This window comes from Nipponia nippon, unplaced genomic scaffold (assembly GCF_047370975.1).
Source record: "Nipponia nippon isolate SJK-2023a ecotype South Korea unplaced genomic scaffold, ASM4737097v1 scaffold_4, whole genome shotgun sequence".
Taxonomy (NCBI): Eukaryota; Metazoa; Chordata; class Aves; order Pelecaniformes; family Threskiornithidae; genus Nipponia; species Nipponia nippon.
In genome coordinates this window covers 118,623,866-118,640,678 of record NW_028262358.1, presented here as the reverse complement: position 1 = coordinate 118,640,678, position 16,813 = coordinate 118,623,866, and the positions used below count along the sequence as shown (strand labels likewise).

Here is a 16,813-nt window from a genome sequence, read left to right as displayed (position 1 = left end):
TTTCCTCAGCATTTTCTTTGATTCCCCCACCCCTGTCTGTTCTCTTCTTTTCACTGCAGAGATGGCCATTGTTAGGATCATGGGATACTGCAAGTTTAGTTACTACAGAAAATTCAGTGAAAATTACAAGTATTTGTTTTTCCTAGACTGTGTACACAGCTTTGGGTGGAGTTTACTATCTTCTCTCATGTGGCTAATTTTGAAAAGTTTATGACTAGTGTTTTGTTGTGGTCATTAATGATGTATTTTGAGTTGGGGCTCAATTTTCATATGGCTTTTTTTTTTCTTTAGGTGAAATGTATTTTCAGAATCCAGTATGAAGAGGTTTTTTATATTCAAAGACCAAGTGAAGAAGACAGATTGCGATTTTTCAAAGGGTTAATTCTTGATGAGGCAGCAATGCCCCCACCAAGAAGGAAACAGGCTGGTAAACTAAGTTACAGTAAAACCAATAATAATGTGACCTAAATGTTTTTTCTTTTGTGATATTTTCCTTTTTCAAAAGGTGTGGGTAAATGGCAGTTAGTGTAATTAGCATTTGACAGGGTTAATCAGTGCCCAGAATAAATTTCATGCAGAAATAAATTTCAAATAAATCAATTATCAGTCTTGGAAAATGGAGAGCTGTGGGGTTAAGGATGCAGTGATAGATCGATGAGGCAGATTAAATATATAATGAAATTTGGAGCAGCATAATCCCAAGAGCCACTGTGTTGTTAATATTTCCATTGTCTGACTTCTTGTTTTTTCCCTAGCTCTTCGTGCTCTGGAAGTTCTTCCTCTTGCACTGCCATGTCCTGCCCGTGAGCTGTCAGAAGCAGAAAAACAGCGAATGGAGGACCAGGAAGAGAACACATTGAGAGAGCTGCGGTTGTTTCTCAGGGACGTTACCAAGAGGCTGGCCACAGACAAACGCTTTAACATCTTCAGCAAACCGGTGGATATTGAAGAGGTCTTGTTTCAGTAATGTGCAAACAATGAAGTTGAAACTATTAGAAAAGGAATTTAAATTAAATAAAGGAAATGGATAAGTTAATAAGAAAAATAGATGTTTGATGCATGATCTTTCCAGTCTAAAATGCTGATTTTTAGCTGGTGAGATAGTCACAGCCTCATCTGTGATGCAAGGAGCTGGAGCGTGTTCTTAGGCTATACCAATGACCTATTGAAAAACCTCGTGCATTCCTGACAATTTTATAGCTGAAATAAGCATTTAAAAACGCCACCACTCCTATCCCTACCAGTGTTCCTGAAATATTTGAAACCATAAATATAATTCTTTAATAAAAGCTTTTACAACATTGTAATTCTATAGGCATGCAAATATTGGGAAAGTGATCTATGTTCTATAATGTATTCAGCATTAATGGTATTGTTGAATAATTTCATCAGTAATGCTTGTGGATGCCATTAATCACAGATGGTAGCACATTATAAGGCATTAACTGGTCGATTATGGAGTGTGCACACCTAACTGATGACACAGTTCGATCTGCAAATCAATTTTCAGGTGCTGCTATATGAATAAGATTGTGTTCGGCCTGACTTTGAGATCAGATGCTGGCCCACTGCAAGCTTTGCAAGCTTGCTAATTAAAAAAGAAAAATGCTTAATTTCTTCTGAAGAGAAGCATCTCTTTTGGAAGACGTTAAGAGATTAATACGGGACATTAAAAGTACAGCATTGTAAAAAGCAGACTTGCAGTGTAAATTCCATGCAGGATGGAACAGACATCTTTTATGGGCCCATGCAGTCCTCTCTTAATTTGAGCTTTCCATGGTGTTCTGTAGCTGACTGTTTTTGAAAGACTGACAAGAGCTCTTTAATGTGCCAGCCTACAGCGTGAGCATGGTCTGAGCAGCAACTTTGATTTTTTTTTTTTTTTTTTTTTTAAATGAAACTGCTTGGGAGGTCCGTTACTGTAGGAAACGTCATACTCGTAGTAAAGGCAGTTTCTTTCCCTAAAGAACTTGCGGTCTAAACTTAAGTGAATAAGAGCACATAAAGAAAGAATGAATTACCTTCCTTGTTTTGCAGATGGAGAATCAAAATGTGAATTTGTTATTTAAAGACTTGTCAAAAACCCTGCTATTATATCACAGCACTAGAAATTAAATGTAATCCTTTTCGTCGCACCTGGTGCATTTAAGAACAGGACTACCCTTTCCTTTTCTACAAAAGCCAGTCTGCTTGACTTTCTGAGAAAATCTGTTAAGTTCGTTCCACTCCTACTTGTGTTGCAGAGAATGTTGCTACATGATAAGTCAAGGATTTTCCTGACTAATTCAGCAGCAGTGTTTACAGTTTCCAGTGAAGATTCTTTCTGATGATGTGCTAACAAGAAAAGGAAGCCTGTGGCTTGGCTTTCCAATCACTGAACCAATTATTGTCATGGTTCCGTAGAGGGAGACGAAAAGAGAATTTTTGCCATTTTAATTTTTCATAATAAATTTCAAGGTTTATATTTAAGGAATTAGGTGATAGACTGCTGTCCACTGAAGTAATGCATTAATGTTAGTTTATATTGTAATATATTTTTATATGAATGTCTACAGATACTTTTTAAAAAAAAATTCTCACAGAGCCGTTATGGCTTGATCCGAATATGTATTTAACTTTTCGGTATTTTGGCAGCTACCATCATATGTGGGTGATTTCAAAAGAAAAAACACAATACTGTTTCTGAGGCTGCCAGTATTTTTAATTGATTATAATCTTAATGACATTGAAACATTAGAGTATAGGGTTTTTTTCCTTGAAGTAAATAACAAATTCATAGATTTTTTTGGTGAACTTTGTTACAGCAGCTGTGCTGATGCATTTGTCTATCAATCTTGAGCCCCTTATGGTACCATTAATTACATTAAATACTTTTTAGTGTACCCTAGTGGTTGCTAAATCTCCAGTTACGAGCTAAGCTCATAGTAAGCTGTGAACTCTGACACAAGGCTTTCTCTTTAGACTGCCCTTCTGTACAGTCAGTCTAATGTCTTCAGTCGATAAAACCTGACTTTTTTTGTTGAACGAGTGATTGAAGGAACTATTCAATAGAAGGTATTTAAAAGCTGATAATTTGACTGTTCAGTTTAATGAGAACTTTACCTACAAAGTGAACAAAATATAGCTTCCCTAGTTTTTCCTAGGGTTTTGAGTTAGGCTACTGGTTTTTGTCATACTAACCCAAGACAGTGTTATAACACTATAAATAAAAAGAAGTGTCTAAAATGAAAAATTTATGAATTTAACATTTATCTTAAGATGTTTTGCCTCAAAAATACCATTAAATTAATTTTGAAAGATAAATTGGTGAGCTATTGAAGAAGTAGCTTTGGAGGTCCTGTGTTTTATTTAGTCTGATAAAACTTCCTTTTTCAACATAAATGTGTTTAGAAATCAAAATGTTTAGTTAATGTATCAGAGCTAAGCATGTGGAATGAATAAGAGTATAAAGATATGAAATTGGCAATGTTCAAATGGAATGCATATGGTCCTGTGTCATGTCTGTATGCTGTTTGTTTATAGGTTTCAGATTACCTTGAAGTTATCAAAGAGCCAATGGACCTATCAACAGTAATAACCAAAATTGATAAACACAACTACTTAACAGCCAAGGATTTCCTAACAGATATTGACCTGATCTGCAGCAATGCATTGGAGTACAATCCAGACAAAGATCCTGGAGGTAAGGACCTACTTCGTTTTGGCCTACCTAAACCTGAAAGCCTGGTGTTTAATCACGTATTTGGTTACTATTCAGGCATTTAAATAAACTGCATGCTATGTGATAGTTAGGATAAGCAAGTCCTGAGGGTCTGTGCTTTTAGTATTCTGAGGCATGTGGTGCACTGGGGGACATTGTACGAGCAGGAGAACTACAGCGTTCAGAGTTGTTTTCTAATAAATTAGGTTTCGTAGTTCCTTTTAGAATTTGATAGCTCCTTTTCACTGAATAGACTTTGTATATGCCACAAAACACCAACGTAATTTGGAGAGCTCTGTAGAGAATCCTGCATGCAATCTGGCAGTGGCCTGCTTTATTTCCACATTGGCTTGGAACATGAAATTCACACACAGAAAGTAAGAGCTATGTATTTGGGGATAGAAATAAACCAGGATAAATCATAGAACCATAGAATGGTTTGGGTTGGAAGGGACTTTAAAGATCATCTAGTTCCCCCCGCCATGGGCAGGGACACCTTCCACTAGATCACGTTGCTCAAAGCCCCACCCAACCTGGCCTTGAACACTTTCAGGGATGGGGCATCCACAGCTTCTCTGGGCAACCTGTTCCAGTGCCTCATCACCCTCATAGTGAAGAATTTCTTCCTTATATCTAATCTAAATCTACCCTCTTTCAGTTTAAAGCCATTACTCCTTGTCCTATCACTGTGTGCCCTTGTAAAAAGTCCCTCTCCAGCTTTCTTGTAGGCCCCTTTCAGGTACTGAGAGGCTGCTGTAAGGTCTCCCCAGAGCCTTCTCTTCTCCAGGCTGAACAACCCCAACTCTCTCAGCCTGTCTTCACAGGAGAGGTGTTCCAGCCCTCTGATCATCTTTGTGGCCCTCCTCTGGACCTGCTTCAACAGGTCCATGTCCTTCTTATGTTGGGGGTCCCAGAGCTGGATGAAGTACTCCACGTGGGGTCTCACGAGAGCAAAGGGGCAGAATCACCTCCCTCAACCTGCTGGTCACGCTTCTTTTGATGCAGCCTGGGATACAGTTGGCTTTCTGGGCTGCAAGTGCACATTGCCAGGTCATGTTGAGCTTCTTATCGACCAACACGCCCAAGTCTTTCTGAAGGCTGCTCTCAATCTGTTCTCCACCCAGCCTGTATTTGTGCTTGGGATTGCCCCAATCCATGTGCAAGACCTTGCACTTGGCCTTGTTGAACTTCATGAGGTTCGCACGGGCCCACCTCTCAAGCTTGTCAGGGTCCTTTTGGATGGCATCCCTGCCCTCCAGCGTGTCGACTGCACCACACAGCTTGGTGTCGTCAGCAAACTTGCTGAGGGTGCACTCAGTCCCACTGTCCATGTCGCTGACAAAGATGTTAAACAGTGCTGGTCCCAGTACTGAGTGCCAGTTGTCACTGGTCTCTGCTTGGACATCGAGCCGTTGACCGCAGCTCTTTGAGTGCAGCCATCCAGCCAATTCCTTACCTTTATCATCAGTCAAGGAGGTCGGTGGCAGCTGATTAGGAGAGATTAGAAGGTATTGTCTTGACAAAGTGTGATGGGATGCTTTCAATTAAAATGGAATTTGTAGATTGAAATGCATGTAAAAGCTATTCACGCTCAAAACTAAGGAAAGAACATCTTGTGTACTCTTTGCTAGGGCCACCTTATAGTGTACATTGCCAAAAGAAAGCCTTTCCATCGGCAGCTTCCAGAGTCGCCAATAAAACAATAAAAAAGCACCCGTTTAATGTAGTTGTATTTAATATAAGTGATACTTGGAAATCTGGATCCATCTGCAAATGTAGCCCAATGTGTTAAAAAGTTTTGTATTAAATCTCGTGAAATCATTTTACCAGGTTAAAGCCTACTTTTCTATATTTTTCTTGCTTCTCAAAGTTTTGATTTTTTGAGGCATTCACAAATGTCTCGTGTGGACTAGATACAGTATAGTCTGGTCAAGTAGTTACGCTTGTTTTTCACATTTGCCTTTTGAACCCAGTGCTGGTTCATATCTGTAGAAAGTAAACTTTATTTCTTCCATTTATGATGCATTCTGTTTTACAACTAAAAAAAATACATTGATAAAATACAGCAAAAGCTTTTCTGTCTTCTTGATAACACACTTTCGAGGACTTCTAATGTGTAATTGATGTGAATTAATCAAAGTCCTTGATGGACACTTGGGATTGAGTGTATCTGAAGAGCGCTTATTTAGAAGATGACGACTATGAGACATACCTCGAGCGTGCAGCTGACATGTTTGTGACTTAGTGATGTGCTTTGGTAAAAATTGGCATTAACATACCCCCTTTGTTCTCATTTTTAGGCCATTTGGATCTGTGGTCTTGGTTGTTTAATTCTAGGAAATGTAGTCTGAAGAGGTATTTCTTTAAGTTTTAGAGCAGGTGTTATGGGACTACAGACTTCTAAGGTCATATCTGCTCAGGATCATAAACAACACGAGTCGCAGGCTCAGTGTGGCAGAAACATAAAGAAGCAAAGACAGCTTAGGGAACACTTAGTGGCAAAAGTTTTCATTGAGCTTGTCCAAAGAGAGAGACTCTTAAGAAATATATGTAGGGAACCAAAACAGGGACGTTTTGGTTTTCCTTGCTGTCAGGACTGAGCTGGGATAAATGGATCTGGCTATTTCTAGGTTAAGTTTTGAAGTTTCTCATCACTGAGTAGGTAATGAAAGATAGTTGTGTCCTCTGCGTTGTCAACAATTGATGATGTATTGCTCTTCTGGCATGCAAGAATTCTTGAGCCTTTGTATGGATATACTGATGAAACAGCACATCATGTCTATTCTGAGTAAGCATTACATGCGTTCAGATGCATTAACTGAATATTAACCTATAAATGTTCACATTCTTTAAAGCTAGGCATATATGCTTGCCTCTGCTTCATGCTTGAATTTTCAGAAGAATCATACTGTACCTGCTTCTATCCCATCGTTCAGCTGGAAAGGCAATAGGAGTACCAGACTAGCTGGTTTTATATGCAGTACAGATATTCCAGATTGGCATCTTTGGTTTTTTTTTTTTTTCCTGGTACTTTGCTATAAAACTTTCAGATAGGTTATATAGTAAGATAGTTTTTTTGGGTTGTTTTTTGTTTTTTTTTTTTTCTGTCTTTACCTCCGTTGTTTGACCAGGAAATATTCTTAAAGGCATGGAAACATAACTATTGTGTGTTAGACATAGTAGTATTTGCCTCTTTGAAGCACTGTCTGTGGGAAAGTCTTGCCCATCACAGGATATGAGGAAAGCAGTAGTTCAATCAAATCCTCTTGATTTGATTTTTCTTTTTTTTTTTCTTTTTTTTCTTCTTTCTTTTCTGAGGCTGTCTTAAACTTTATTATCTGACCAACCTTTTCAAGTCTAATATTGCAAAATTACATCTTCAAAGAGTGTAGTGTATTTTTTGTGATCATAAAACATAATACTTCACAAATATATATGGGTAAGAATTTCTAGTTTCCAGTTGACTTAAGTGGCGGTAGATGTCCCCAGAAAACATATGTAGGGCTCATTCGAGCTGGATACTGGATATTGTTTTTCACTCAGCAGTTTTTCCAGCTGTAAAATTTGCTGTTTCTAGAATTGTAAACCTTGTTTAATAAATGTTCACTGATACTTTTAATTGTTGTGTTTAGTGATTATTAAAACAGATTAAATCTGCTAATTGTATAATATGTTGTAGACATTAATGTTGATGTTTGTTGTTGAAGTACCTCCATCAACTGGAAAAAGTAATTCAGTATGGATGAATTGGCAAATTAAATATGTTTGTACTAAAAGCAAACAACAAGTGTTGTGGGTTTCATTGAAAAGCAACATTCTAGACGTCAATTTTCTCCACATACAGGCTTACTTATTTAGTTACAATTACATTTTAAATTTCAACAGCGTTGGAATAATTTCTTTTGTGTGTTTCAAAGGTATGGGAACTGGTCTTCTCTGAAAAAATGTTTTTTCATGAGTCATATTTAGGCTTCCAGTGTGGGCAATATTTTTTCTCCTGTTTCCCAAATAGAGATGAAAATGTAGGAAACTTGAGGCTTGTTTCTTGCCAGTTCTTCTGAATGGATTAAAATGAGAAATAGCTATTCAATATAAGCAATAACGTAATCTTTTAGCACAAATTTGAATTTTATAGCAGTTGTTAAATAAATATTAAACAATAATTTAAGGTTAAAAAAAAAACAGGGGAGGAATATAAGCAAGCCAGGTCTACATTACAGATTCAGGAAACATCCAGTATGATTTTGCAGGCAGTATAATTGTACGAACGTTCCTAGACCCCAGTGGGTAAATTCATTCCTGGACAAGTCTCTTGTTACTTTTGGGACTCTTTGCCCTGTATTATACTGTGTAGATCTGCCTCTGGAAACTGGCTATGCCTGCTGATTCTAGCAAGTTCCTAAGGATTGTAAGTTGATTTAGGTGTGTTCATCATTCACTGTTTATATTTGTTTATAAATGCCACTATTGATTAAAGTAACAATTTGTACTTATGAAAACTCCTATATCTCTTAAATAGCTGGGTTGTGATTTTTGAGCATGCTATGGTATTGATCCATCTACATTTTCATATATTTGTAGTACTTCCCAGTTAACATCTGTCTATATTAGTGTTGTAATATACAATACAGAACAACATAGAAATGGTAAAGAATTTACATAATTGTGATAAAATTAACAAGTGTGCTGTCCTGTTTTCTAGATAAAATAATTAGACATAGAGCTTGTACTTTGAAAGACACTGCTCATGCTATCATTGCTGCTGAACTGGATCCAGAATTTAATAAGATGTGTGAAGAAATCAAGGAAGCGAGAAGAAAAAGAGGTATGTTTAACTTCATTTATCATAACACAACATACATTGAATAGAAAACAGAATTTACAAATGTCCATATAAAAATTTAAATTTACGATGAAATATAGAACGTGTGTCAGACTCAGGCAGTGCCTGTTAAAGGATGACTGAGCTTGAAACTCGTCTACTTTTTCCAGCTATGTGAGCTGGTCCAATAAGGCGCCATCCTTCTTTACAAAAGAAGGATGCATTGCCTATTGGTACAAAAAATACTGTAGAACATGGTGAAGAAATAAATGTTGGGATTGCTGTACTGACTGAAATGTGGCGAAACCAGAGCTGTATTCTAAAAATGCCATGTAATGCATGTAATAACAACTATGATGAGGGAGAATGGCATTTAAACGGTGGATTTTCAGTTCACCCTGGCATGTGCACAAGTGTACTTTTGGTGATAATCTGTTGATTTTTTGGATTAAGAATCAACTATTACATCCACATTGAGGGGAGTATGAGGTTAACATTCTAATAGTCCAGAATCAGGAAATATAGCCCCTTGCATTAGATGACGTCACTGACATAGTTTTGTTTAAATTAGTGCAGTTGTTTTCCACTTGTAGTCCATAGACCTCCAATCACTGACTCTAGTTTTTGCTTAAATTAGTGCAGTTATTTTCAACTTGTAGTCTGTAGACCTCCAAGTCTGTGAACAGCTTCTAAAGTGACCACAAGAGGTAATCAAAAGCCCGAACGTACTCCCAGTAGGGCTCCGTTTACATGAAAGATTCTGTACCTCCATGGAAAAATTTTAAAGGTCTGAAAACTGAAAAAGCTTGAAAATCACTGAACTATAACATTAGAACAAGATTTCATGTTGATTTAGGGATTACTGATTTCCATAATTCCAGCTTTACCTTGGCAAGTTGCTTCCTGCTTTGGTAAAAAACTGCAGCTGGTTTCTAGGTTGAATTTGGCCGGTCTTAACTTATAGCTGCTGGCTCTTGAAATACTTCTGTCAGTAGATTGAAGACCCTTTATTAATAAATTTCTTTGAACTATGCAAGTATCTGTAGGCTTTCTCTTCTTCAGGTTAAAATGGATACAGTTGCTTTTATTTAATGGTTGGACTCGATCATAAAGGTCTTTTCCAACCTAAACGATTCTATGATTCTATGATTTTCCCATTCAGTCATGCATTTTTTTGTCTAATTCTGTACAAGTTTCCAATGTGTGTCTTGAATTGTGGATAAGAGAACCAATTGTGGTTCACTGTGATTGTAAAATAGAACTAATAGAATGTCTTCATTTCTCCTCTGTACTTTTCTATTAGAAGTATAAGAATATTCACAATTCTGGCCTTAGTGTCATGCTGAGAGCTATGCTCAGGTAATTATCCATTATGAGTCCCCCATGATTGTTAAAGGTTATTGCTTCCGAGGTTAAAGTAACTGTTTGTAAGAGCTCTTTGTTACAGAGAGTGACTGTGTAGCTTCTAAGTCCCTCCTTGCAAGTCTCCCAAGAGCTAACTGGAACGCTGCCCTTCTTTTTGTGGCAGTGACCAAGTAATATATAAATCTGCAAAACCTGCAGGATTTTCAGATATCATAGTTAAGGCTGATGGTGTCATGCGATGAAATTGTTAAATCAGAAAAAGAAGATACTATTGGTGTCAGATGCTGGTTAGTGGACCTTCAGATATAAGTAGGTGACTAGCAGTACCGGTTTGTGAGTGACAACAGCTCACATACAACAATAGACAGATTTCAAAGTGCATTCTAGGCATTGGCATGGAAACTGTTACAGTGTCACAGATACCTGCAAATCGCATTTCAAAGACGCTCATGCATTTGGACCACATTGTCGTGGTTTCAAGAACAAATGAGCTCTGCATTTGGTCCAGCTGCAGAGCATGGAAGGCTAAGATCACTTACTGAATTAGCAAGAACAGAAGCTTTGTTAGATTAACTGGTTATGAATGAAGAAAAATATATCAGGCTCTTGAGGTCTGAGGAAACCTCATGCTGTAAAGCAAGCACAAGAGATTGTCCTATCCCTGGATCAGGAGTTGTGTCAAAGATTGTGGTATAGAACATCAAGAAGATGGCACTTCAGGCACGTAGTCTGGGCACTGGTCATTGTAATGGATGGAGGGATGTGAACGCTGACCAACCTTGCCATTACTCCCATTTTGCTCTACAGAATATGCTCAGCAGAACAGCAGATCAGCAAAATCACAGTGCATCTGTTGGTCTAAACTTTGACATGTACCTTGTTTTGGAACATTTTGGACAAGGGATGACAAAGACATATACTTGCATTTTCTTCTTTTGATTTGATGTCCAAAAGGTTATTAAGGGATTTCTGGTTTCTTCTTTGAATTGATTAGTGGATGGTCAGGTATAGAAGTGATCCCCAGATCCTCTTTCTTCCCCTCTGCTTCATAATAAGAGTATATTTTGAAATAATGGAATGTTTCAGTGAGGAAGTACTTGAGGAAAGCTGTGTAAGCAGTGTAAACTATGCCTTTTGCTGTCCAAGAGCTTTGTGCAACTGGTCACGTAAATGCAAGGGTGGTTGCTCATACCAGGCTGTTTGCCTGAGTGGAGATACTCAATGAAATCACGCTGAATTGGGCAGCCAGCCTTGTTGCCTGACCAGTGTATGAGGTGGGGAATTGGGCCCTTAAGTAATTCTTTTTAATATCAACAAGAGGTGTCCAAACAAGGCCTTAAATAAATGTTAAGCCTGAAGTCACAGTGAGTGTGCTTCACTGTACGATACACAGCAAGCTTTTCTTCAGCTCAGAGTACTCTAAGCTTCTCTTTTCATCTTCCTTTAAAAGCACCAGACTGGCATGTATACACTCTGACGGGAGAAAAAAAAACCCCACCATTCAGTGTCCACATTTTTCTGCATGTATGTCTGGACTCAGCTTGATAAAGGATCCTGTCTTCAAGCCTTACCAGAGCTAAAAAGAAGTACTGCAGTGTAACAGGATGATAAACTGTATGATAAAATTAGTATCTAGAAGTTAAACTAGAATTTCTTGTTCTTGCATTACTGAAATGAGGTGCTGTTGTTGAAAGATGGTAAATCTAAGGATAACAAGTTGGAAAATTAAGAACAATAATGTGCTAGATCATTGGAATTTGTGGCTTCTTGTTGAAACCAGCAGGTAACAAGGTAGAAGTGGTGGATGTTTTGAGTAATGAAAAAAGTTTGATATGCAGTTTAAAATATTTGTAATGGTACCTAGAAACTTATGCTGTAACTGTTAACTGTTAGGTGAGAGCTCCTATGTGAATCTTTTAATTTCTGCATCCATCAGTTTTAGAGCTTCTTGTCAGCTCTTGATCACTTGGTTCTGGTTACTATTGGAGACATGGTATGATGTCCTGAAGACTTCTAGTGGATGGATAGGAAAGTCTAGTTCACAAATATGAAACCTCAGAGATTCATTTATGTCTTTATGTGCTTAACCAATATGAAAGTTTGCATTTTTAGAATTTAATTAAAAACGCTATGAAATAGTAGAAGCTATGAGATGAACTTATATTACAGAAGGCAAACCAGACTTTTTGTTAAAAGCAGAATCACATTTTCTTAATTTAAGAGCTCATATTGACTCTGAAATGGATCTGTTTTACATAACATAGATCATGGTGACAATACAAGGTTTTTATTAAGATACTGTTTTTGATATGGCATACAATGCCATTATGAATTGCCACTTATTTTAAATCATCTGTTTAAAATTAGGAAAAATAGAAACTGTCAGTAAGAATTTGCTTTATAGAGCAAATATGGATAGAAGAGTGCAATCTTTGGGGACCCCAGTGTGAGAAACAGACACATTTTTCTAAGCCGTCAGAGCTGACAGTTTTAAGATCATGCAAGCAGTAAGTTATTTTGTCAGCAAAACCAAATATTCTTGATTCTAATCTTTGTTTCGAATGTCCAGCTAAATATTAATTGATGTGTTCTTATTGCAGCATGGTATTCCAAGTTTCTTTTAAAATTCAACAGTTTTATGCAGCTTGGTTTATTTAAATAGGTATGGTTATCTTCTGTATGCAGGCTTATCAGTAACAGCAGAACAAATAAATCCTCATGGTTCCACTGTACGGAAAACAGAAGCTAGAGTTGAAGAGGCTTTTCGGAACAAACAAAAACCCACAATGGCGGTGTGGCCCAACTCTGCGAATAAATGTGCATGTGAGTACCTTGGGTGATAATTGTGCAAAATTAGAGGTACTTCCAATGGCAAACGTATCAAATGTGTCTCTACTACTGTTTACTGATTATTTCCAGAAGTAATTTTAGGCATGAAACACTTGGAACTTTAGGAAACACTTTTTCTGACTGCATGAAATCTCTGCCCATGAAGTTGTAAAGAAGCAGGATTCCTGTTTTTGTGATAAAGAATAACTGTCTTTCTAACGTAATATGAGTATTACATTTTTCTTTGTAAAAGACTATTTTCAGTATAAGACGACTGATCCAATGAGAAGATCATTTTTATGTTTGATAAGTGCTAAGATTTCTTTACTCTCTGTGTGTATTCACGGGTACATACCTACACGCTGCTTCATATTCTCTCACGTGCACTGTAGTTATTCACTTCCTATCTTCAGTACATACAGTATTATGCTAAAAGTTAGAAAAGAGATTACAAATTTAACTGTATTTTCCTTTATGGCACCTGGTTTTCAGTAGTCAGTACCCATTATTGGAGGATGTTAAGAGTCTTGCTGCAGCCTACTGGATTAGTCCAATTAATTGATCAAAATCTCTAGATTTGTGAGGAGTGACTGTTTAACTGTGGTGAGTTAATCAGAGGCACTGCTAATTATTTTCAAGAGGTAAGTTGATTAGAACAGGTAAATACACAACAGGTATTTTTGTTATAAAACAAAATAAAGACTATAAGAGAATGTATGAGGGATATGCTGATAGTTGTGCATAGCTTTCCCGTTTAAGATGTGGAATCCATTATTAATATATTATTAATAGCATTATCAATGATTGCTTAATAGGCGAACTGATAGATTGGAGCTGACAGATTTTCATTGGTCTTTGTGCTCTCCTTCACGGTGCTTTTCCTTGATGAGGAAGAGTTTTCTAGGCATGGTGATAACTGCCCAGAGATGAACATTGTTTATATATGAATGATAGTGTTGATGTCAAATAGTTTAATTAATTAGAGGTGTATGGTTTTATTTCCTGAAGCTGTAATTTCTTCCATTAAAGGAATTAAAGTCAATCATACAGAGTTATGGCTTGCATAAATTGTTATATAATAAATGGATGGTGTGGATCCAAGCTGTTCTTTATTCATTTGGCAGCTTGTGCAAAAACAGAGAGAGGAGGGAAAGGATTCTAAATTTTTTTTTTTTCTTTAGTTTCTGATGAAATCCGAGATGGAGATTCTCACTCTGGCTGATTCACAGAGCACTTTCCGGGCTCTGCATGCAGTGCAGCAGACGGTAGGGTTTATAGGCCTCCCAGCCTGACATCTCTTGGGAAGAGAGAGTGCCATTACTGGTGACTTGTATAAAAAGAAGCTCTGGTACCTCTGCTCTCTTTTCCACCTAATGTTGTGGATACAGTGGCAGTCGTTTGAAAACGAGCCATTGACTGAGGGAAAGTGCCAGCATTTCTGTGTATAAACAAAAAAGAAGTGAGTGTTAAGGCACTGTTCCTGCTAGTATTTTGGTGATTTAGGTTGGAAGGCAAAAAAATTTGAGGCTTAGTGGCATTTGGGACTATGATCAAACGAAAATCTGGGAAAGGTAGCTAGTCCAGGAGGGATGTGATGCATCTAGTAATCAAGAGAGGGAACCAGGAATTGATGAGCAATCAGAAATCTGCAGAAGGTATTCAAGTAGTACATGGGCACACTTAAAGATTGATGCGGTAAGTTCAGTAGAGACTAGAAACTAGGAAGAGAGAGTCTTAAAAGGGTGTTTGGAGGAAGGAGCTGGAGTAAAGTGAGAACAGAACTGAGCAGATTGTAGGGAGCTCGTATAGCAGCAAATTATATGGTGGATTGTGATTGTATAAATGGAAGAAACAAGTTTAGAGAAGGGATTTCTGAACAGAGTTGATTTTAGAGGTAGAATGGAAATTTTTTTATGGTCAAGAATGAGATTTTTTTTTTTAGACAACTGAAATGTATTACACAAACAGAGTAACAAGGACGATGATTCATGTATTTTAATTACACAGGATAAAAACCGTACTTTCCAGTTAATAATCCTGAAAATCTTCAATTTTTTCTGCTATTTGAACTTGAAATAATTTTTTTCCTTAGATAAATCCAAGGAAAAAAAATCACCAATCATAACATTATTTTCCTAATTAAATTATTTTTTTAGGAGCTTTGTTTACAGTCTTTTAGAAGATAGCTGCAAAAAAGTCAATTCAGATGAAACACCTGAGAACCCTAAAGGAAATTATTGTCAAGCATCTTCTCTAAAAACAGAGAGGACTGCAGACAGGGCAGCAGCCTTCCCCAGTTTAAAGCCCTGTTCACTGTTGAGGGCTAGTACAATAGAGAACAAGAGTTAGTTTATCATGTGTTGGTTTGTTTTCTGAGGTTATCTACGAAACTTTATTTAGTTTTTTAGTTACCTATTATTTTGTGATTTATTTAATTTTTCTAATGTATTTTAGTTTTTTTTTTTAAAATTTGATTACACCAGATGGGCCATCAGAAACGTGGCACAAAATAGTTGTTCTGTTTGAAGGCGTGGTGATACACGTTCCTGAGTTAGATTTAATCTGCAACTTCCATTTCTCTTGTTGAAGGTACATGTGTGGTAGATGGTGTGTCACAGTATAGATGAGTTTTAAAAGCATTGCGTTACTAGAAGTTGCTGAAAATCAATTTGGGAGAGTTCTGCAACAGATAATTTAAAATATTTCCATATTGACTGTGTATTTTGAGAAAAGTGCAAGTGTTCTGGTGGGAACTTAAAATGGAGCATAGGTCAACAGCCTGATATAAGTAGTTGTCTGATCATAGAATCACGAAGTCGCGGTGGTTGGAAGGAACCTCTGGTTCATCTAGATCATCTAGTCTAACTCCCCTGCTCCGAGCTGGTTGCTGAAGGCTGTGTCCAGTTGTGTTTTGAATATCTCCAAGAATGGAGGCTCCGTGAGATGCCTGGGAAATCTATTCTAGTGCTTGGCCACTCTCACAATAATTTCTTTTTCTTAATTTTGAATTGAATGTCTTGTATTTCAGTCTGTGCCCATTACCTCTTGTCACTGGGCACTGATGGGAAGAGTCTTGCTTCTCCTTTGTATGTATGTGTGTGGAAAAGGAAACTACCAGCAATGTGCAGTTTGCTGTGTCTGGTAAATAAATCATTGCTAAGTGGCTTAGATACGCATTAGCACATAAAATATTAGCATCTCTCTAATTATTGGGATGCTGTATAGTAAAACTTTGTCCTACTGCTCTGTTTTGCCAGTAGATGGAGTATGTTGCATATTATTTTACTGGCTTGCAGTTGCTTCCTTTAGTGTTACGTATAAATAAACTGCATGGGGAAGATTTGGCTTTACATTCTTACCTTTTTTCGCAGTACTTAACAATAATATAATTGTAGTGATAGCCTGCAGATTTTATGTTTTCTTCATAGAGGAGATGTCTTTTATGCTGTATGATAAATATGATAGCTGTGAAAATGGCATTTGGAGGAAATAAAGAAATTAAAATATTTTGTGTTACATGAAGTATTAAAAATATAAGTTTTATATAAAAGTCATTTAATGAAATATGAAGTAAATACACTGCCAACTTTTCCCAGTAATTGAAGTGATTAGTGGTATCTATAGAAAGAACTGTAGGGAGATCAAGGATATAAAGAAACTGCTGCAGAAAATGTAGTTCCTAAATAAATAATATTTTGTGCACCTTTTTGTGTTTTGTTTTTGTGGTTTTTTTTGTTTTGTTTTGTTTTGGTTGTTTTGTTTTGTTTTGTTTTTTTTTCCCTTCTAAATGGCAATCTTTGCTGTCATACGGAACTGTGTTTCTGTTTTATAATGGAAACAAGGTTTTGTTTTGGCAGGAGTAATTTTAAAAAAAAATTTTAGAAAGAAAAGGTCTTTTGTGTATAATCTTTCTCAGCAACTGTTTTATTCTCAGTCTTGGTCTGATTTTCATCTGCTTAGTCTCTTTTCTTTGACCTCTCTGATACAGTGGTGTCAGTGATGGCTGTACTTCGGTCATTCATATGACTACAGTAATGCCTTATCAAAGGACATGGCAGACCAGATGCCATATGGGTTTTAATATCTTAACTATTTTC

General features: G+C 37.0%; 1 protein-coding gene across 6 annotated transcripts in view; it reads left to right on the top strand.

Moving 5' to 3' along the window:
* Nucleotides 1-16,813, top strand: part of ATAD2B (ATPase family AAA domain containing 2B) — an 82,256-nt gene that overhangs the window by 48,707 nt on the left and 16,736 nt on the right. For 5 of the 6 annotated variants that reach the window (XM_087776665.1, XM_087776667.1, XM_087776664.1 and 2 more), the window contains 5 exons: nucleotides 292-427; nucleotides 756-952; nucleotides 3,523-3,682; nucleotides 8,403-8,525; nucleotides 12,573-12,710. In XM_087776665.1, the coding sequence (XP_087632791.1) occupies nucleotides 292-427; nucleotides 756-952; nucleotides 3,523-3,682; nucleotides 8,403-8,525; nucleotides 12,573-12,710 (754 nt within the window). The remainder of the gene's footprint in view (nucleotides 1-291; nucleotides 428-755; nucleotides 953-3,522; nucleotides 3,683-8,402; nucleotides 8,526-12,572; nucleotides 12,711-16,813) is intronic. The other variant, XM_087776666.1, reaches the window with a different exon arrangement.